The 23014-nt window shown below is 43.8% G+C and overlaps 1 protein-coding gene across 8 annotated transcripts in view; it reads left to right on the forward strand.

Annotated features, from left to right (window-relative positions):
• The window catches only part of ARHGAP32 (Rho GTPase activating protein 32), a 407411-nt gene that overhangs the window by 298737 nt on the left and 85660 nt on the right, over positions 1 to 23014 (forward strand). For all 8 annotated transcript variants that reach the window (XM_074976799.1, XM_074976796.1, XM_074976797.1 and 5 more), the window contains 4 exons: positions 2229 to 2321; positions 6384 to 6506; positions 8046 to 8123; positions 21529 to 21610. In XM_074976799.1, the coding sequence (XP_074832900.1) occupies positions 2229 to 2321; positions 6384 to 6506; positions 8046 to 8123; positions 21529 to 21610 (376 nt within the window). The remainder of the gene's footprint in view (positions 1 to 2228; positions 2322 to 6383; positions 6507 to 8045; positions 8124 to 21528; positions 21611 to 23014) is intronic.

The following is a 23014-nucleotide window of genomic DNA, read 5'->3' on the forward strand; positions in this document are numbered from 1 at the left end:
CTGTAGGGGATGAGCCCTGAGCCTCATGGACTTGATCAAGGCAAACCATGGTCTGGGTCTGGCCTCATCTGTGTGAAGAGCATGCATCACAGTGCTGGACTATTCCTGTTGCTTTATATCACAGGTTACTTATCCTATAGGCCTGAGGGCTGTAAGTGTGTCCGCCATGGTGAGGGCTTGAGTACTGACAAAACCTGAGCCTCAGTATCAAGAGGCTAATGTTGCTTCCCTGTAAGCCCTGTGACTGAAAAAGGGGGAAATCAGAAAGCTCCAACCCATGTCAGACTTGCAGAGCATAGCCTGTTTTATCAGTAAATCCATCCCCATACTCCTTTAAGTCCAAGGCAGAAGAGGATGGAGAAAGGGGACACAATGGGTGAAATCCATTGCTTCGTTGGAGTCAGTAGTGTGTTTTTGACTTTGTTTAACAAGTCTAGGATCTCACTCAATATCTCATCAGGGAATCGACATGGGTTGTTTGGTTGGTTTTGTATTGGTTTCAAGGCATTGTTGGAGACCGTGTAGAAATCTTAATCTCCTATATATAACATGGGAATGGAGCAATTAAAAATAAATAAATATAATGACATGCTCCAAGATTAATTCTGTGGCGGTCTCATCATTTAGCCATTGGCTCTGGAGCCTTTCAAGGCTTATTATTTTCTGCCTCAGTTGCTGGCAATGGAATTTGTGCATTTTTATTTTGCAAGTAATTCCCGGAGGTGGGCCTGAGTGGATGGGTGAATGTAGGCACTGGGGAATGAGGTGGGAATTGAACTTTGCCTGTTGTAAGTTCGCTGCATGTAAAGTATTGTGAAAGTTCCTTTAAATATGTAGTCTCTTTGCCTTTCAAAAAAAAAAAAAAGGTCTATAAAAATACTTTTGACAGCTCAGTTTGGAGCCAGTTAGAGGTTGAAGGAAGTGCTCTGTATGCATTAGACCCCTGCTTCAACCTAGAGTCCTTTTGACTGTGTTGAATTCCTTGCAGCCTTAGGCCAACTCTACACTGGACTGAATAGTCGATCTAAGATATGCAATATCAGCTATGAAAATTGAATAGCTGAAATCAATGTATCCTAGATCAATTTTTTTTTCTGGCCATCTGCGCAGCTGGAGGTTGATGGGAAAAACTTTCCCATCAAACTCCCTTACTCCTCATGAGATTGAGGAATACCAGGGTTGACTGTAGAGCCCCAATGCTTTGATTTAGTGTGTTCCCACTAGGTGAGCTAAATTGAATCCTGGAAGATTGACCCTGAAGAATTTGATCTTCCAGTAAGTGTAGACCTACCTTAGAAAGATCCATGGATGGAACTCTCAGGATTCATGGCTGTTATCTGACTGTGTGACAATACAGAGCTAAATTTTAGACCCCTCAACACTGATGGAGGGTTGTCATTAGCTTCAGTGGGATCAGAATTTTTAGATTTGTGTTTGGGCCATTATCTTTCCAACACACCCATTGTATGTTGTACAGCATGAGACTGGCTACGAAGTATCTGTGTGCACAGGAGAAGCTGTGACATCTAATATAATGCCACACCTTGGAATGTGGCATTGCAACTGTGTGGTATCTCCGTTCTTTTTGGTTATTTTTATTTCAAATTAAACAGCAAAACAGATGTTTTGGCTCAACAATGTTTTTTTTGATTCTGGAGTTTCCAATCGGTCACAGAACTTCTTAATACTGTTAGCATCACGTGAATCAAAGGGACCAAATTAACTCTTTTTTGGTGAAAGTCATTTTACATCCATGTAAGGCACATTACAAAGAGTATTTTAAAAGCTCTTGTTTATTGTTTGAAAAATGAGTGTTTCACCACTCTGGCTTGCCACATTCCAAAGCAGTGGGGAAATGGCAGCCTCTGTTTTATTTTACGAAATCATTCTCAGATGTGTTGGATTGTCATAATTGGAATAATCTGTTTGGATGTGAAATGTGCAGCAAACAGAGGACTTCAGGGCTTCAGATATTTTGACACTGGCAATTAGCCTTCACAGAGAACCTTTCTTGTCTTACAGATATAGAAATGCGTAATTCCTGGAACAATATTTGCACTGATTCCTCTCCTCCAAACCATAGAATCCCACCGTAATGGGAACTAAATCAGTATCAGTGTAAACTCCGCATATCTCCCTCGCTAGTTAATCCGGCAACAGCTATGCCAGCTGGGAAAAAGGGCTATAGCAGCAGAGTAATTATACTAGTTGTTTCTTTTTCTCTGCAGCTTGTCACCCAGATGCTGATGGCTTACCTGGCACGGCTCTCAGCCATTGCAGGCAACAAGATCAACTGCGGGCCTGCCCTCACATGGATGGAGGTAGCGTGTAGTGCTCAGTGTTGCTTTTCATGTCAACTGCCTCATTCTCTGCAGCCTGCCTCTTGTACAGTCCTTACACCAGTGCAAAGTGAGGGCCAAGAAGCTGTGTGGTTCAGCTTTGTGGAAGCACCACCCTGGTAACGTTTTACACCTGCTTTGCACAAGTGGCACGGGCAACAGGACCCATTGGAGGATCAGATCCCATTTGGGTTTTATCAGCTGAAAGACACTACAGTCTCGCACTGTTTGATTACAGAGGAGTAGAAAGCAGCAACTCAGGTGATACAGCCCGCGGGTCAGTGTGCTGCTTCGGTAAGCCCGGTTCAACAAGGGACTGAGGCTCAGTCGACAATGACACTGCTTCTTGGCGCTGCAACTTTCTGCCTCAGCGGTGATGGAAACCCCGCTCCCCATGTGTCGCCCGCACAGCGAGTTACAGCACTGTAAATAAAGCACCATGTTGTTAGCCACTCCCCTCTCTCCCAGCACTCCTGTCATGGCCATGTTCAGGGCCAGATTATAAAACAGGAGGGGAGGGGCTTAGCCTGGGGCCCTGGGATGCAGCCATCAAAGCCCCTGTGTGCTGTGGCTCTGCCTGATGTGGGGAACATCTTTGCGCACTGGCATTCTCCCGATCCCACCACCCACAACTGGAGCCAGGCTCCACCCTGTTACAGAGTTTGTGAGGCACCAAACTCTGCATCCCATCCACAGTCAGGAGCGACTCTCATTCAGCAAGTAGAATAGAAGGTTTATTAGTCGACAGGGGCACAGCATGGTACAGAGTGGTCAGTACTGCAACTCGAAATAGTCAGTCCAATTCATCTTGGGGAGTGGAAGCCCTTGGAGGGCGGGTCCCGAAACCTGGATCCTTGCTTCCTTTGTTCCTCTCCAGCCTCAACATTAAGCCCCTTCTCACCTCCAAGCGTCCAATTCAAAACTGCCAAGCTCGACCTATCTGTTTTCTTCCATTTCCTGGGGAACAAAGGTGTTTACCTGGTTTCCTAGGTTACAAGGAGCAGGGATTGTGCTTACAGAAGGGATGGCTTACCTGGGCTATTCAGGACTCTGCTTTCGTGAGATGATCAGCATCCCAAAAAGTCAAACACCCCCACCCTGACACTCCCGTTGGCTGGGAGTCATGGCCAATAGGAGTGCTGTGGGCGTGGCACCTACAAAAGCAGGGCTATGCAGAGCCACCTGTTCCCCTCCTGGAGCTGTGCTAGGTAAGTTCCTGGCCCCTGCCCAGACTGCACACTCTTAGCCCACTCCTGCACTCTGACTCCCTCTCAGACCTCCACTTCCTCCCTAAGCTTCCTTCTGAACCCTCCGTCCTTCCCAGTCTCTTGTACCCTCCCAAATCCCACCTCTCTGTCATCAGCCACTCCTGCTCCCTGCCTCCCACCCAGATCCTGCAGTTCTACCCTGCTGCCCAGCAGCCCCCTCCCACTGACTGGACTCCTCATGTTTGACCCACCCCAGAGCCTAGGGGGCACAACAAAATCTACTCGCCCCAGGCCCCCAGAAGAGTTAATCATTCCCTGGCCATACTTCCTTTTGCATCAGCTTTTCAATTTTTTAAGTGTAGACAAAGCCTGAGACTCCAGGTCACAGGCTGCATTAGATGCACGCATCTTTTCCTGCGCTTGTTTCAGTGGGCATGAGTTGATCTTTAAAAGCTGCAGATGTTAACATAAGAATGGCCATAGCGGGTCAGACGAAAGGTCCATCCAGCCCAGTTTCCTGTCTGCTGACAGTAGCCAATGCCAGGTGCCCCAGAGGGAGTGAACCAAACAGGTAATGATCAAGTGATCTCTCCTGATATCCAGCTTCAGCATCTGACAGAGACTGGGGACACCATTCCTTATCCATTCTGGCTAGTAGCCACTGATGGACCTAACCTCCCTGAATTGATGTAGTTCGTTCTTAAACCCTGTTATAGTTCTGCTCTTCACAGCCGCCTCTGTGCGCTGTGTGAAGAAGAACTTCCTTTTACTTGTTTTAAACCTGCTGCCCCATTAATTTCATTTGGTGTCCCTTAGTTCTTATCTTATCGGAACAAGTACATAACATTTTCTTGTTCCCTTTCTCCACCCCACATGTGATTTTATAGACCTTTATCATATCCCCTGCTTATCTTCCCTTTTCTAACATGAAAAGTCCTAGTCTCTTTAATCTCTCTTCATATGAGACATGGTCCAAACCCTAATCATTTTTGTTGAAGTTTTCCAAACCTTTTCTAATGCCAGTATATCTTTTTTGAGATAAGGAGACCACATCTGTATGCAGTATTCAAGATGTGGGTGTACCAGTTTTTATATAAAGGCAATAATATATTCTCCTTCTTATTCTCTATGCCTTATTTTAATGATTCCTAACATCCTGTTTGCTTTTTTGACTGCTGCTGCACACTGCCTGGAGTTCTTCTCTGCTATTTTTGGCCATATTTTTTAAGACAGCTGCACAGAAACAGCCAATATTATCTGTTCTGCTTTGCCCTCTCTGCTGCTAACTGGCTCACAGAGCTTGTATTGTGTACTGTCTGGGGCCCTGTTTGTGTACTATGAATTACTGCTGTAGCACTGCTTTCTCTGTTAATGGTTCTGTGCCACTTTGAACACTTATACCACAAGCCGTGGTGGATTGAGGGAGGAGAATTAAACAATCAAGACCACTTACTGACTTTAGGCAACAGTGCTGACTGTAGTCAGGTCAGCTCTCTGTGTTCTGAAGGCTCATTGGTCAGGGCCCCTGTGCTGGTAGACTTTGACAAGCTATTTATGGTTTTAACTGACACCTCAGGCCATGGGCTAGGTGCGATGCTATGCAGGTAGACTAAGGGGGAGAAAGAGACCCCATTGTATACCTGAGCAAGAAGCTTCTGCCCTGGGAGCAGAACTACACAGCCATAGAGAAGCAATGTCTGGTCATAATGTGGGCTCTTGGAAAGCTGCAGCTGTATAGGTCTGGGTAGGGCTTCATTGTGTACGCTGATCACTCACCCCTGACCTGGCTGCATCAAATGAAAGGGGCCAATGCCAAGCTCTTGAGGTGGAATCTGCTCCTGCTGGATTATGAAGTAAGGGTGTATGGAGATCTTCCCATTGCCTGGTGACATTGCTGTACCATGCAGGAAGAACTATTATTAGACTTCAGAAATCTTGAAAAATGCACTAGCTAGCATATTCACGTAGCTAAATTTTAAATGTTTGCATTTAGGATGCATGGATACTCCTTATGTTTGCTGAAAAGTAAAAGAAAATCTTTTAGGTTAAGATGAGGCAGGGCAGATTTTCAGCCCAAGAGGAGAAATGATCAGAACTTGTAGAGCTGAATGAAACTGGAGAATTTACAGCAAGGCTGTGGAAATTCAGGTTACTACCCAGCTATTATGTGTACTAGTGAAAGTGTTCTAATAGAACTTGAATTCTCCTGAATGAATTTTCCAATGTAACTGACAGTCTTACTTTTCAGAGGCAGAGTTTTAAAAACTGACTGGGATGTAGCCGTGGGGGAAGTGTGGAGAGACTATTAGAGATGTAATTTTTTTCTGGCATTTCCAAACCATCAACAGACATTATAGAAACTGGCAGAGGAATAGACTAGATTTTGTGTTTTCTCTGTAGCTTTGTTAGCCGCACTGTCCCTGCTGTCATTAAATTGCAGGCTTGTAAAGCATTTTTGTTGTCATCCCATTATTTTGCAAAGTTCTCAAAGAAAACGAATGTGATCCTATGACAAATTAAGGAGAGCCGTACCACATTCCTTTGCCATGTTAGCATTCTGTACAAAAATGCACAATGACAGCATCCTCAACAATGAAAGGATGGAAGGGCTGATGTGACCTTCTGAAATGTAATTTATTAGCTGCCCTTCCTTTTCATTTCTATGTATTTTGTGCCCTACATTGTCTCTCCACTCTGTTCTCTTTGGGGGGCCCCTAAGCTGTGCTGTCTTTATGAATCAGCTTGAACTCCCTGCCATGCATGAGCACCGGTAAAATGTATTTGCAAGCCCACATGTCTTCAGCTGCCTCACAGTCTACTATTCTCTTTGCTGCAGATTGATAACAAGGGGAATCACTTGCTGGTACATGAGGAATCATCCATTAATGTGCCTGCCATTGCAGCTGCCCATGTGATTAAGAGATACATTGCCCAGGCGGCAGATGAACTGTCCTTTGAGGTAAATTATTAAAGGAATATACATTCCTCCTTGTAAAACGTAGAGGAGGAAATGCATATTGTATACTGTGTGCGCACATATGTGAGAGAGAGTGAGCTCTCCATTGTCTCTGCTGCCCTTTGAGGGGTACAAGGAGGCTGTGACTGTTTACACACACTATTATGGTGTGTGGAGCTTTGAGAACCCTGCACACATACAAAGGGCTATACAGTCCTGCCTCTCAAGGTGAGTATGGTTGGGACACCTTGCAGGTAATACACATATTTTAGAGGTGTTGCAGGTTATTCACATTCAGAGCAGTCACCCACTACAGTAAAATCTGCTTTAACCAGCATTCTATCATTCGGAACTCTCAAATAAATGGCATTTTAACCATAAGTAAATTTTAGTTACATTTTCCATAAGTCCAGTACAGTGAAAGTAAATACAAATAAATACAGCAAATACAGTATAAGCTTACAGTGTGCAATACTATTGTTGTTGATAAATAAAGTGCTCTGTATACATTTTTGTTTTTCTTAATATCTAATCTTGTTTTTCTTAAATGTTATTGTCGAATAAAAGTTTTAAAGAAGCTGGTTCCTGAATCAGCTCCTTGTTTGATTTTATGCCTCAGGTTTCCCACCTGTAAAAGGAGTGACTATACTTATCTGTTTGTGAAGCCCTTTGAGATCCTGTGATAAAGAACACAAAATGAGAGCTACTTTATCATTTGTTACAGAATCTAGTGCAGAACTTACTCAGTTTCAGAAAATAGTATTGGTCTGAGGGAGACAAGTCCGCCTACCAAATTAGTAAGAGCATCTAGAATTGGTTCTGCCAGTGACATTTGCAGCCATTGAAGCATCAGTGCAACCCATTTACCTTGTTTTGTGTTTGTTCTTTTCTGGAATTGATCCCAAAGGAATAAGGGAAGTTTCAAAAAGCCTCTTTGGCCACCCTGCCACTTTAATGTTGGTCTCTTCCCACCCAGCTGTAGTAACATCATACTACCCAGTTGCTTTCTTACTTCCTGATGCAGAGGAATAAGCAGCCCTATAGTGCCTTAAAGACTAACAATTTTACTTATTAGGTAATGAGGTTTCATAGGTAAGAGGCACTGATTTAGAGGAGAACATCTTCACCAGGTCAGGAGACCTGAATGCAGTTCTTAGCTTGGTGGGGCGAGGGAACTGCCACAGTGAGAGAGGCAGACGCATAGCATACAAGGGGAAAAATGAATTCAGCTGTGTGAGATTTTGTGCTTCAGGGCTTATGTATTCATGCTCCATTGCACATTGCACCACTTAATCAGAATGCATCTGCACCTATTGGCTTCTCTTAAACAACTTCTTATGAACACATTATAAAGGTGCATCTTGTAGGATTTATAATGCATTAAGTCTCATGCTTCAGTGGTAGATTATAACAGGGTAGATACCTCAAGGCAGACAATGGCTGTAAGATTTCATGCAGAAGAACCTGCATTTGATCTGGCAGTACCCTGTCAGTGTCTCCAGCTACACAGGGGCTGGTATTTATGTGGCCATTCTTTTCCAGGTGGGAGATATTGTGTCTGTTATTGACATGCCACCGAAGGAGCTGACCACATGGTGGAGGGGCAAACATGGATTTCAGGTAGGCACTGATATTTCCTCTGAGTGTGTAACACAAATGGAGGTTTGAGAATCTGTTCTTTGGTGCCTGTAGGCTTTATGTGGAACTGCCAATGCTGCTGATATTGCTAAGGCTTGGGATTTACAGTAGGGCTACACAGTGGGCAAACTTCCATTGTTTCTCTCAATGGAGAAGGTAAGTTGTAAGTAAATTTTCCCACAGTGAGCACTGATGGGGAAGAATTCATTCACACAGGAGTGGAGGGATTGTTCCACAGGAGTGGTGGTGCTACCTTTTTCACAGGATCCAAGACAAGGATGGAACCATAATCTCTCCACACAATATGGTCTGACATTGGTGGAGACTCCCACTGGACCCTTTCAAAAACAATGAGAACCACTCATCAAGGCCAGGAGGAATCCTAACTGAGGTCCTTGCATATTGCCCTGTATTCTCCCATCCTTTGGCCCAATCTGTCGAGACTCACCAAAGCAATGTAGAGTGTCCTACAGGATTCAGAGTGATCTCATGGATAAAACATGGGACTGGGAGTCGGGTCCTAGCTCCAGCTCTGTGTGACCTTGGACAAATCCTTCACCCAGCCTGTGCCCTGTTTTCTGTGTCCATGTAACAGAAGGAATTATTTAGGCTTGACTGTCTTCATAAAGTGCATGAAACATGCTACAGAAGTGGTGCTTATTGTTTTTGTTACTTTGAGGACCATGCAGTTAGTTCACAAAGACATATAGTGCATATCCCAACAGCTGCAGAAATACAGCAATATTGTTAAGGTTGGTAGAATTAGGATTTTTATTTGTACCTTCTGCCCTCAGCATATCCCAGAGCTCTTCACAAAGCAGTGAATTAGACAGTGGTAGTAGAATTTTTATTCAGACAAATGCAGCAGCTGTTACATGTGCTCAGTAGGTTGCTCACCAGCATGAAACAGGTTTACTCAGGGATGCAGTTTTCTGTAGGACCAAGCAGGGTTTCATCCATAATTATAAAGATATTTCATTTCCATCAAACGCACTCTGAAATGAATGGTCAGAAGTCCCATAGCTGTTGAAAGGAAAGTATATCTCTTCAAGTGTAAAACCTATTGGTTTGAGTGTGGGGAAGAATCCATTTCTTGAGCTACCAAAGCTTTTTGACACTGCTGCCCACTACAGGGAAAAAAAGAGAGAAGAATATATCTTATCCTGATGTCAGTATAGTAGGTCTAGAGATGTGCTTTGATTGCTGAAGAATGTTGTTGTAACACAGTACAAAAGCGTGCATTCCCCAAACAAATCTGGCACTTATAGAAGATATGTTAAGCCACGTAACCTTTTCAGTATTTATGGATAAGCAAACATTTTCAGTCCTGTTTCATATTAAAAATGGTTGTGAAAATAATGCTAATCTGTGTCCAAGTTGTTTTAATTATTAAAATAAATCAGCAAGGATCTGTTAGTTCTTGTCAGTTCATTTTTGATTCTATTCTGGGGAAGGCAGGGGGTGGGTGGGGGTGGGCTCTATCACGCTTTTTTAGAGACGTCTCTCTAATCTTACAAACAGTATGAAATACATAATGATTGGCTTATTTCAAACTAAGATTTGCAAGCTGGGTTTCACTTAACGTCTCTTCTCATTTGTTTTCTCAGAATATTTCAAAGCAAATTATATTTAGCTTCAGCAGTAGCTGTCTTTGATCCTTGTGTCATAAGGTGTTGAGGTTACTAAACTAGGGGGACAGCCACCTTCCATCTTCTCCTCTGATATATTTGGTGGCTTTGTTTTTTTAAAATAGCTATTCTCATTATGTGTTCCATAAACTGACAGGTTTTTTTGGAAGGAGTCTTTACACTGACTCTAAAGAGGGTGGTATTCACTGGCTGATGCTACTGCTGTGAATGTCCACTGGATAGGGACTGTACATTGGGCTTGTTTTCTGTAGAGTATTAAGTAACAAGAACCAAGTTCAGCCCAATGAGACTACTTATGTATTTTAAGGTAAGCATTTGCGATGTTTAGCGCCCCCACCCTTTCTGCCCACCTTTTTGGGTTTGTGTGTGTGTGTTCTTTATTATGCTTGACTGTCTCAAAGGTTCCACGCTTGTGTAGGGGTCTCTTTGCAGAGATGTTGACTGCACCAACATATTGTCTGTCTTTACTGAACTGATCTTGTTTCCCCTTCATTGTTTTCTTTCTCTTGTGGGTTTTTCTTACGATGGTATTTTCCCCTGTCCTCCTGCTAGTGATTTGTACTAGGAGAAAGTGAGAATCTGAAGTGACTATGTTGGATTTGGTTTAAAGGTTCTGGGGGAAAAGTTGTTCTTTGTAAAGATAGAGATTATGGAACTCGCATCAGAAGGGGAAAGAATAAGAGCTAGAAAGTGGAAACAACTCTAAAATATGGTCATCTTGAAGATAAGAGAACCTGGACGAGATAAAGATGTTGAGAAAGAGAGGTAGAGTAAGATGAAATTTCAAGGTCAGCATGAGTAAATTGTGCATGAATGACAATCAATCGTTGATAGCTATCTGAAGTTTTAAATTTCTCTGGGCTCCATCTGAGCATTGCATTCCTCCTGTCTTTCTGGTACTGCTCACTGGTTCTGTGCTAAGGATTCCTTATGCATTAAGGAATCTGAAGAAATCCAGTTCTCCATTCATATGTACAAAAAGATCCACTACATTGCAACCACATCTGGAAGTTTTTAAAAGGAAAGTCCAGATTGACAGTACATGCATCTGTGTGCACATAATGTCTGCAAAGTTATATCATGTCTGATGGAAGAATCAACAGTTACAGGATGAAGATAAGATCACAGGGATAAATTGTAATTTCAGGAGTGAGGGAGCTGATTCTACATGATACTCCTGAATATGACAAGGCGAGTTTCAAGTTTTCATTACTTCACTTTCGATAGCTAACGCCTCCTACTCCCCAGTTCCTGTTCTGAAAGCTTAGACCATAAATGAATTTTCATTTCTGACGAGGGATGCTGTGTTTCATTAGTGCCAGAATTATAGGTAAGTACAGTATGAGAATGATGCCTAAATCCCAGCTGCCATGGGGCAGTTATGGAGAAAATTGTCATTGGGTTAGAGCTTAGATGCCCCCATCTTACAAATGGACTCTACAGGGTAAATTGAGCAGAGTAGCCAAAGACCAGGCTGACTGGATTATTCATTGCAAATTGTCTGATTTTGGTTGCTTTTTGGACATGTCATGGGAACAGAAGAAGATTTCCCCAAATGTCTAGCCATTTGTGTTGAGATTTCCCACTAACAGTAGGTTATTGTGAGCTAGTAACTAATTAATAGATGTGTTAATAAATGATTAATTGGTTAAGAGTCCAACAGATTATGATACTTACAACCATCTATATCTTTCATTGATGTGCTTTCAACAATTGAGAATACACTCTATCCACATCTATAATGTGCGAATTCATTTATTCATCTATTCATTTATGAACCCTTTATAAGCCTTTAAAATACATCTTTTTATCCCTCCCACGTGTTTGCTGTTCATAACTGCTCAATGATTAGTTCTTATAACCTATTTGGTCCTATCCTGACTTTACAAAACCACTAACAGCAAGTGTTCCTTTACGGATTCCATACGCTGAATTCAGTCTATGTAACTGGGCTCCAAAATCAGATGACTTTATGTCTGGCTTCTGATAGGATCATAAACGTTTTTAAATGGGTTTGTGCCTGAAGAAATCATTAGGATGTGAAATCTCTCAGAAACAGAGTGAAGAGCACAAGAGGGCAATATGTAGGCCCAGGAAACTTTAGGGTAGTTTCCTGTCCTGTTTTGTTCAAGGAGGTGCATCGACATCATTGCCAGGATGATTACTATTTCTTTTTTAATTTGGTATGGATGTGTTTATTGCAGGGGTGCCAACCAATTAGAGAGTAAGAGCCAAAATGGCTCTTGGTAGAGTGCGAAGAGGCACGTATTATATGTATACATATTGATAATGAGAGAAAAATAAATATATATCATCTATATAGATAGATAACAATAAATAAATAAATATGTAATACATGGCTCAATGCCTCCCCAGGAGTCAGGCACTCTCAGCACCCCCCCACTTCCCACACACACAAACCCATCACCACTGCTGCAGCAGTGATGCTTCTCTTGCCAGGCACTTAGGTGCACACACAGAGCGGTGGTGAGCAGTCTGGGTGCGTGGCTCTGAGCAGGAGTCGCATTTCATTGATCAAAGAGCCACATGCAGCTCAAGAGCCACAGGTTGGCCACGCTTGGTTTACAGGATTTCAGTGGTGCTCAAAATATATTAGATACTTTCCAAATGAAGAAGAAGACTTAGTCCTTTCTCTCCAAGCACATATTTAGCTACTTGCTTGGCCGCTCGTTGTTAAAAGGGTTTCCTTCTAGACTGAGCATGTAAGTGATAAACCAGATACATTAGCTGTTGAGCAGATTTCATAGTAGGATTGCCGACCCTCACGGATTGGCCAGGAGTCTCCCAGAGGCTGCTGAAACTAGTCAGAGATTATAGGTTACTTAAAATCCAGTGGCACTGTGGATTAAGGCAAGATCCCCACAGCTCGCTAAACAGACCAGCATGTCTGGCTCATCGGTGCAAGAGTGGCTGGGGCATCTCTGAGTGGTGCCCTGGCCCGGTGTGCAGGCTCTGCAGCTTTCCTTGACTGCGAATTGTGGCCACTGGGTGCTGAAGGGGCAGTGTCTGCAAGCAGGGTTAGTACCCAGAGCCACTTGGCTGTCCCTGAGTTTTGGAGTTGGACATGCTGGTTGCTTCCTGGGAGCTGCCTGAAGTAAGTGCTGCCTGGCCATAGCCTGCATCCTGTCCTGCACTCCCAGTCCTAAGCCCCCTTCCACTCCCATACCCCAATGCCCAGACTCAGCCCAGAGCCCTCTCCCACATTACAACCCCCTTTGCTTGACCCCCAGCCAGAGCCTGTGCCCCAGCCCACTGATCTGGCCCACTGAAAGAGAGTAAGGGCAGGTGAGAGCAAGCGACTGGGGGAAGTGGAGGAGAGATGGATTGAGCAGGAGCGGAACCTCAGAGAATGGGCAAGGCAGAGGTATGGCCTTGGGGGGAGGACAGGTTAAAGGTATTTGGGTTTGTGCAATTAAACAATTGGCAACCCTACTTCACAATGAATTTTCTCTTTTCACATTGGTACTGAAGAACCATTTGTTATTCAAGTGGAGTTCTTAATTTAATTTTCACTGATATTTGTGTTCACAGGTCCTTAATGAGTCACTACGTTCACTTTCAGATTATTCCCCAAGAATCCTCTTCTACACGTTGTCTCACCCTCCTAATTTTGTTCAGTGTGGTGTTTTCTCTCCCTCCTTTCCTTCATCCTGTTCTTTCAGTCTCCCACTCCATTGTCAGTCCCCAGTAACTCAGTACGTGGAAACAATCATTTCTCTTTGCCATTTTCGAGATGCACTCACATTTTTCCACACTCTCTAAGGTCCCCGTTGAAAGCCAGACCCGCAAACAGTTGCCCTTTCAGATATCCCCTCTAACATATATTCCATGCTGAGCACAGTTAAGATTTACTAAATCAAGTCCTAATCCTGTTTGGGATTTCAAGAATGTACAGCATTCCCAGAAAGACACATAGATCTGCCTTTGATTGGCCTGGATCGTGAAACAACCTATTCGTTTTGCTTTGTGCATAATTTTGCAGTGTAGACATTTTCAGAGTAAAGTAAAATGTTTGAGTGTGGGAGAACAGAGCACATTTATATGCATTTAGCTTAGATTTGCAAAGTCAAGTTTTTTAGAAAAACTGGTTGAGTTGAAGTTTGGATTTTAGCTTGTGTTTGTTGGTTTGAGAGCCCAGTGCTGGGGGCAGCCATCTGGCTGGAGAAAGACGTCACTTGTGACACAGGTGTTGTAAAAGAGCCCACTGGGTACATCGCTAGTCAGAACCTCTCTCTGCCAGACGGCAGCCTCCATCTGCAGGAGCTGACATGCCAATTGCAATAACATCTTAGACAACATTGCATCTGAGTTTATTCCTGGCAACAAAGAGCTTCCTGCACTATGAACAGTTGTGCTGCTTTGCTGAGTGGAAGGGCTGCACTTTTCCTGTAAGTATGTGACAGAAGTGTGTGTGTGTATGTATCAGGGTGAGGTGAGCCTTGGCCATTTTCTCACCTAGTCCTGCCTTTTCTTGGTGTCGCTCAATTCTTGATGTCAGTAGTACAAAGGGTAGAAATGTATCTTGTCCTTGCATCAGTGGGGAGACTCTGTATCCTTTTTTTCCTTCTTGCAGCCCTGTAGGGCAGAGCGCCATGTAGCACAAAGAAAACTCTTACAGAGAGGAAATGTTTTCAGACAGGCTGCAAATCTGAGCCCTCATGCTGCTGACTCTGACTTGTGCCCCTAGTTTGTGACTGGAGCATTCACTAGTCAGAGTGGTGCCTGCAGCTCAGTTAGAAGTTTGGCTCATGCTGTGTGCCTAGGGCATGCCTGGCTTGTAGTGCCTCTTGATTAATTAGTGCGATGCCATGCAGACTCTGTGCCTCAGTTTCCGTTTTTGGGAAGCCCATAGCTCTGCTCCCGACACTCTTTCTGCTTGACTTAATAGTTTTCTCCTTGGGGCTTGGTTACTACAAAAAGTTCCAAATAAACAAGAGGCACATCTGGCTTTCTGGCGCCTGCCCTGTAACCTCTGTTCCCGTTCATCTCAGGGTTATGTTCACAGCCATTATGTCTCTTTTTATGGTGGGAGCCCAGCCCTCTTCTTGGAACTTGAATAGTTCAAGCAGTTCTTTTCCCTCCCCCTTTCCACATATCCCCTTCTGTTCTTCTGGAGTTGTGTTGAAATTTACCTCTGTCCCTGGGGCTTCTCGTTATGGCAGGATCTCCAGCCCACCTCCTGCAGCTGGGTCACTGAAGCAGTTATCCCTCAGCTGGCTCCACTTTGTCCTCAGGACACTGCAAGGGCCTTCTCTTCCTTCAGTGCTGCATGCATCTGCCTGGAGTGAAGGTGGGTGCAGCATTTATGCTGCTTGCAGCTCTTCCTCAGTGAGTTGCAAGAGAAGGGAGCTTTGCATCAAGCGGTTAAAGAAGCACTAGCAAGGTGCCTTCCAAACCCTGCTTGTACCTGGAACTGCTTCCTTTCTCCCAGTATCCACTAGGTCAGTGGTTCCCAAACTTTTCAGTAACATGTTCCCCCCTTTTGATTTTTGAGAAACCCTCACCTCCTACCTCTTCTTACCATCATCCAGCCCCCTTTTAACAAAAAATTCAGTTCGTAATTTAAAATAAACACAAAAACTTGATATAAAAATGTTACTTGAAATTAAAAATAAGTACGAATAGCTTTTCGTGGCACCTTGCAGGTGCCTAGTGCGGCCCCAGCTGGTCAGCTGCCTGAGCCCCGTGCCAGCCGCTAGAGCTGCCCACACCAGCCACCTGCCCACCTGAGCCCTGTGCTGCCAGAGCCACCGTCCAAGCTACCCAAACCCTGCAATGCTGGGGCCAGCTGCCCAAGCCCCAGCTCCAAGCTCCATGCTGGGCTCCAAGCTGCCCAGCTGCCCCACAAGCTCTGCAAGCCAGCCACCCGAGCCCTGGGAACCCCCCTGCCCAAGCCCCTCCGCTCCCCCAAAGCCATCCCTGCCATCCCCCACTCACTCCATTCCACTCCTACAAGCCAGGCACCCCCAACTCCCAGCTAATCCCATCCTTCTCCCGCTCCCCTTCCCAACCCACACTCGCTCCTCTTCGCAAGAGGCAGCTAGCTGCACATGGGTCTTCCCCAGCTGCCTGCTTTTTATAGCAGCTGCGCCGGGTTGCCCATGTGAAAGGTCAGAGGCTGCGAGCCAGAAGCAAAGGCTGGCTTTTTCTTTGGGTGGGGGGGGATGACGAGAGTGGAGCTAAGTCACCTTGTGCACCCCCTGGAATTTCTTCATGCCCCCCAAGGGGGGCGCACCCCCTAGTTTGGGAAACCATGCACTAGGTCCTTGTGTCTATAACAATGTTTAAAGAGCCGGACCAGGAGGAAGGGTGGACCAGCAAGCAGTTGTCTCAAGAGGTACAGTAGGGTCACCTCCTTTGTGAGGGTTCAGTGTTGAAAACCCTTGTGAATGTGGAATTTCACATGTATCTGGACACACCGCACTGGTGGCTAGGGCACCTCACGGCGGCTCCAGAAGCACCGTATGGGCAGCTATGGCGCCTCGTGCCACGCGATGGCAAGAGCAGTGCCGTGCAGGCGGCCATGGTGTCTCCTGCTGCGCCTGCGGCTACAGTGCCTCATGACACACGTCAGCAATAACAGTGCTGTGTGAGTAGCTACACTGCCTCATGCCGCATGGCGTCAACAGTGCAGGGGAGGGCGAACCACTCCAGCATAACTGAATTCGCGAATGTCAAATTAGTGAATGTCGTGACTTTGCTGGAGTTTATGTTCCAGTCATGACACTCTGAGGAGGTAAAGTAGAATGATTATAATATTAGAAAGCAACATTGCCCACAGGCTGATTCCTCTTGGGCATTGAAATTTTTGCAGGGTGGGGGTGGCAGTAAATATCATAGGAAGCAAATGTTTTGAGGGTGGGGGTGAGCAGAAGGAGGAGCTGTGGTTAATTTTTATAATAGGAGCCAGATACTTCCCGGTATTGTAATACTGCTGTATATCTGTATTTTAAGGTGGTTGAAGACACAAGGTCTTTTGTCTCCCAAGGAAATATGGCAACACCCTGGAAAGTCTTAAAAATAATGATTTCTTTAACCTTCTGTAGATCCTTTCACTTAATGCTTTGCAAGCATTAATGAAACGTCAGACCTGAGCTGTAAAGGAAGAATGATTATACCCATTTGGGGAAATTGCTTAGGCACACACTTGACTATAAACACGCACTTACATACCCTCCTTGGTTTCCTGAATCAGTGTCTTACAGACAAGCAAACTGAGATACTGGAGGCAAGGTAAGTCTTGCGTGTGTTCACATCCTGCAAAATGAGCCTTGTGTTCATGCAAGGAGCTCAGCCCCTCTTAAGTCCCATGTGTAGAGCCCTGAAAATCCATGGATATCCACTTTATATCTGCAGATACCTGTATCTGCAAAAATGATGTATGGATGTCCACATCTTCAGATGCAGATCCCTGCGGCTGTAAAGCACATATCCACCTCCACCTCTGCAGATGCAGATATCCACAGATAATTTTTGCGGATGTGAATACAGATTTTGTATCCATGCCCAGCTCTACTCACGTGAAGGTCTGAAGTGGTGCGTAAAATCTGGGGTGGGCAGGAGAAAGTTTCACACAGTTTGTGGCCAAGTGAATAATAGAACTGGAGGGTCCCAGATCCCAGCTCTTTAGTTATGTTGCTATTCACTGTCAGATTTGGCCTAATTAATGTGTCTTAAAACACATCTAATGTACCCCTTTGGAAGGGCCTGCTCCATACCTTTCTGACTCCTGATCCTAGTAGGCAGTAAGCATTATTCCATGCTTGGAAACATTCCTGTAGGTGAAACATCTCTGCACAGAAGTACAACTCAGGTATTTAGTCTATATACGTTTATTTTATGTAGGTCTTGAAATACAGCAAAACCTCCAGCTGGTCGTTAGTGCAATGGCTTATCTCAGCATAACTTTTCAAGTAAATTGTGTGCACAGATTCCATCTGTGGCTTACAAGCAATCAGTGGTGCTTCTCTGCACCTTGGTGAAGGGTCTACTGTTACAATACAGTGTTTGGCATATGGTACTGTGTCGGGGTTACCCTGTGCTTTAGATAATAGGTAATGCTTTAGTTTTCAAGTGAAGAGGGTGGGATTTATTAGGTTGTCAGCCTAGTAATCCCTGTTTGGCATTGTGCAAAATATCATCATCCTCTTGAATTTTGTTACCCAAAAAGGTGTTTTATATGGGTTTATCTGTGGCTTAAATACAGGTTTTTGGTTTTTTTTTTTTTAATTTGCTGGGCACCCTGGAATGTGAGACAGATGTGAATGAACACTTTTCTGTCTACAACACGGTTTCCCGAACTGGGGCATGTGCCTCCCTGGAGGAGCGTGAAGAAATTCCAGGGGGGTGTGAGGCAACCCAGCCCCCTGGCCCCCAAGTCATTCCCTACACCTGAAGAAAAGGCCAGCCCTTGCTTCCGGCTCTCAGCCGCTTCCATTTCATGTGCGTGACCTGGTGCAGCTGCTATAAAAAGCAGGCAGCTGGTGAAGGCCCACATGGAGCTAGCTGCCTCCTGCAAAGGTGAGTGAGTGTGGGTTGTGGGGGAAGAGGAGGATGGGGTTGGATAAGGGGCTGGCGATGCCTGACTTTGGGGAAGGGGAGAGGCTCAGGCAGGCAGCTAACAGGCAGCTGGAGTGTCTTGCCCGCGATAAAAAAGAGGTGGGGGGGCAGGTGAGGGTTTCTCAAAAATCAAAAGCGGGGCATGATGCTGAAAAGTTTGGGAACCACTGATCTGCAAGGAGAAACAAGTGCAATATTAACTGGAGGTGGCAATGGGAACAGAGAAAGTAAATTAAATTCTTCCTGACTTCCTGATATTATATTAGCAAGAGGCTCTCCTCTCCACTCCACCTCAGGCACTAATGTAATTATCTGGTAAAGAATGTATGTGAAACCAAAGACATTGACTTGTCAATAAGGCAGTAAATCATTATAATGAAATGCAAGCCAGCAATGCTGCTTTAAAATTTCAGGTTGCTTGCCCATCATTTTGTAAAATTTAAAGGATGTGCATCCTTTGGATGACATATGTCCTATTCTTACCCTATGAAAAAGAAGCGGTTTTATTTTGAATGGTGGCTGTTCTTAAAGCAGTAATTATTCCTGTTGGCTTGGATTTACTAGAGTGTGAACAAATTCCCTATAAAGATGTTTAAGATCCTTGTGTGTCTTTCCAGGTTGGCGTCATGAGATACTATAGACCTGGTAGAAAAACTAAGGCTGAAGAATAATTACAGTGGCAAAAGAAACATTATTTATGATTGTGTCTCAATAACTCCATCTCTCCTCCCTTAAGATATGTGGCAGTCTTTATCTTTAGATGACCTTGCATTTATCTAAATATATATCATCCCCTTATTAATTTTAGTACATTGCCAAATCCTTTAATCCTGGATCATTCTCTAACAGTGCCATGCTGCATCTGTTAAGATTAACTCTAGGACTAAACTCACTTATTTATACAAAATCAGGAAAACTTTGTATGGAAGTCGAGGAAGCAGATTTAAAGTGGGTCAGAGCAAGGTAAAAGGGGCTGAGTGTGGTCCTGAAAGAATGATCTCTTGAGTGGCTGGGAGGAAAAGTGGAATTAGTTCAAAAATACAAGTTTTTAGAATTGGTACCAGCAAAGTAAATTCAGGAATGTGTTGAGACAAACGCACCTCTCGTTTAAATTACTGTCTATTGCAGGAAAAGTGTTTAATAGGATTCTCTTGAAAAGAATGAAGACAGAAATTGACAGACAGCTCAGGGATGAACTCTCTGGCTTCCACAGAGAGAGATCTTGTACTGACCAAATTGCAACTTTCAGAGTGATCGTAGGACAGTCTCTTCAGTGGAACTACCCCACAGTCCATAACCTTCATAGACTTCAAAAAAGCCTTTGACAGCATTGGTGGAAACTACTGTAACACCACGGCACGCCACCCAACATTATTAACCTGATCCATTCCAAGTACGAACCATCCACATGCCAAGTTGTTCACAATGATCTTGTGACAGAATCCTTCAGCGTACTCTCAGGAGTGCGATAAGGGTGCCTACTGTCACATTTTCTGTTCTTGATCACAATGGACTGGATTATGAGCAGGTCAGCAGATGGCCTTCAGTGAGGCTTTCAATGGACCTTTCTCAAACAGATAGAGAACTTTGATTTTGCAGACTCTGTGGCCCTACTTTCACACCAACATGGAAGCATGGAATAAAAGGTTGCAACACTAGACAAATCTGCCTCAGTGGCTGAACTGAACACTAACAAGGGAAAGACCAAGACAGTGAGGCTCAAGCAGTCCAACAACACCACCATTACATTGGGAGGGGATGACCTGGAAGATGTGGAGCAGATCACTGACTTGGGGAGTATTGTGAGCAGAGATGGAAGAAAAGTCAAGGATATCAGTGCCAGGATAGGGAAAGCAACAGCTGCATTCAAGAGTCTTCATCCCATATGGATTTCACAAATAATATCTGCAAAGACGAAACTGGGGCTCTTCCACACAAATGTGAAGAGTGTGCTCTTGTATGGATGCAAGATCTGGCATCCTAAAAAGTCTTCAAATCACAAGCTACAGACATGCATAAACAAATACCAGAGGTATGTCCTTTGCATCAAATGGCAAGGCTTGGTCACAAGTGAGGAGCTGTGGAACAGAGCAGGACAAGAACCACTTGATGTTCAAATCAAAAGAAGCAAGCGGGGATGACTAGGTCACACTCTGAGAAAACCATCATCCATCAGAGTCCATCAAGCTCACAAATGGAACCTGCAAGGAGAACGCAAAAGAGGAAGATCTCAGACAATGCGGAGGAGATCTAATGAGACTGCAGGACAACAACTGGGGTACTCCTGGAGTCAGCTAAAAGTTTTGTTCACTGAGACAGAGTGAAGTGGAGGAGACTTGTAGATGACCTATGCTCCACTTGGAGTACAAGAGTTTAAGTCAAGTCAAGTAAGGTTTGTTGTTAACCTGTCAAGATGCTGTTGCCCTGAGCATGTCCTGTGTTTTCTTTGGAAAGAAACAGCTGTGTGGAGTGGGTTCTAAGATGTCTACAAGCAATAATATAACTATCTTAGTGTTTGCTGTAGGACTCTGAAACTAAACAGTACTACCTTGTTCTGTGCTCCCTGAGTCAAAAGTGGCCATGCTTCTGAAATAGGCCATGCGAAGGTAACCACGATAGAAAAATGCACAATATGTTCATGTGCATATAACTTAATTTTTTTAAAGCAATAAAAATAGACAGTATCTGAGAGCGTAATACAACTGCAGTGGAAAAGAGGTCTAGTAAGAGCTCAAGCATGTTTTTCCATTTCATAGTAGGGACAGTTTTTGAAACTAACTTTGGTGTAGATTAGAAAAGGGATCAACATCCCATCAGTTTCACTGGAGCCTGCAGGCTATCTCATCTATACATTCAATGATATCATTTGTTGCAAGCTGAAATATTTATGTTCTGTGGAAAAAGCTTTCAGATTTATAACAACTTTTAGTGTATTGTACAGTACTAAATACTTGGCTCATGGATCTCTGATTACATCATTTTTGAAAAACTGTATTATACTAATCCATGTATATGTTGCATACAGTTGTAAGCAGTATTTCAAAGAGACTTAAAAGAGAAAAAGCAACTAACCTGTGGCTTCTCATACACAGCTTTGACTATATACCTTTGTTAATATTTTACATTCACACCCTGTTTTTGTTTTTCTTGTTATACAGGTGGGATTCTTTCCGAGTGAGTGTGTTGAGCTAATTAACGACAAAGTTCCTCAATCTATGACCAACTCAGTGCCAAAACCAGGTATATGTGCCTACAGTTATTCAAAACATTTTTGGAGGTCCTCTCTTCCATGCTCCACATTTAATTGCTTATTTTACGCTTCTCATGATCTGTTTTTCTCTGCATCACCTATATGTTACATTGCACGGTGTGGTTCTCATTGTTGCGCATCTTGCATTCTCTTTGTTTCATTAACTGACATCAATGTTCATTTCATATGTGTTTTGAAATATTTAGACTTCCAAAGTTCTGGGATTTCTTCAACAACCTCTTAGTATGCTTTGTTCAACAATCCTGCTTTTGATGCCTTTGTCAAAATGTATTATGTGATTTCTTTTCTATACGGTATGTAGGGATGGTCCAAAAACTGTTATGTCAGCTTCGATACAAGGTGGGAAGATAGATGCGGTGGGACCTGCAGGGCGGAGTAAGATCTTGTTTCCACAAGGACACTCAGCAAAATTTAACTTTTAAAGTGGATTATTTAAATATGATTAAATCCTCGTGTGAGCACTCTAGGCGTGGGTTATGCTATGCTAGACAGTGGACTCCAGATAAGTAATTCTAGCTATGGCAATTGGGTAGCTAGAATCCATGTAACTGCAGTCAATTTTAAGGTCTGTCCTCACTGAGGGAGATTGATGGGAGTGTTTCTCCTGTTGACCTCCCTTACTCCTCCTGAGAGGAGGAGGAGTACAGCGGGTCGACAACAGGCCACAGAGAGATCAATTTTGCGTGTCTTTACCAGACGTGTGAAATCAAACTCCGGAAGTTTGACCCTCAATAGGTTGATCTACCGGTAAGTGTAGACATACCCTTTGTTACAATTAAAATGACCTTAATTTTGTTTAGTTTAAATCACTTAAATGAAACAGAATTGAGGCCACTTTCATTCTGAATAAAAGCATCCACACAGGAATTCAATGTGGTTTAACTAGTCCGCTCTTGGCATGCGTGCTGCAGGTTGCTGACCACTGATAGCCAAAGGCAACTGTAAACCTTCAAATAGGCTGTGCCAAGGAAGAGGATCACAGTTGCAAGTATTTATCGTTAAATATGGCTCAGGTAATTACAAGAAATGTCATGAAACGCTCGTGAGTCGTTTCTTACTAAGCCTTAATGAGAGATAATGAAGTAGCTTAGATTAATCTATTCTGTTTGGCTTTAACAGCACACTGGAGAGGTGTATTTTTTCACCAAGAAAACATTTGTTTTAGACACTGTATAAAAAACACTAGCTCTCTTGCAGTTAGTACATGAAAGGATGGGTAGGGCTCAATGATAACTTTCCACAATAGTAGCTCCATAAATACTTACTTAAGGGTTTTCGGGGATTCGGGCCTTACTTAAAGCTATCCCCCTCTACCTCCCTCCAAAAAAACCCCCCAGCAAAACAAACAAACAAACAAACAAACCCCACCATAT

The sequence above is a fragment of the Carettochelys insculpta genome, chromosome 25 (genome assembly GCF_033958435.1).
Source record: "Carettochelys insculpta isolate YL-2023 chromosome 25, ASM3395843v1, whole genome shotgun sequence".
Lineage (NCBI taxonomy): Eukaryota > Metazoa > Chordata > Testudines > Carettochelyidae > Carettochelys > Carettochelys insculpta.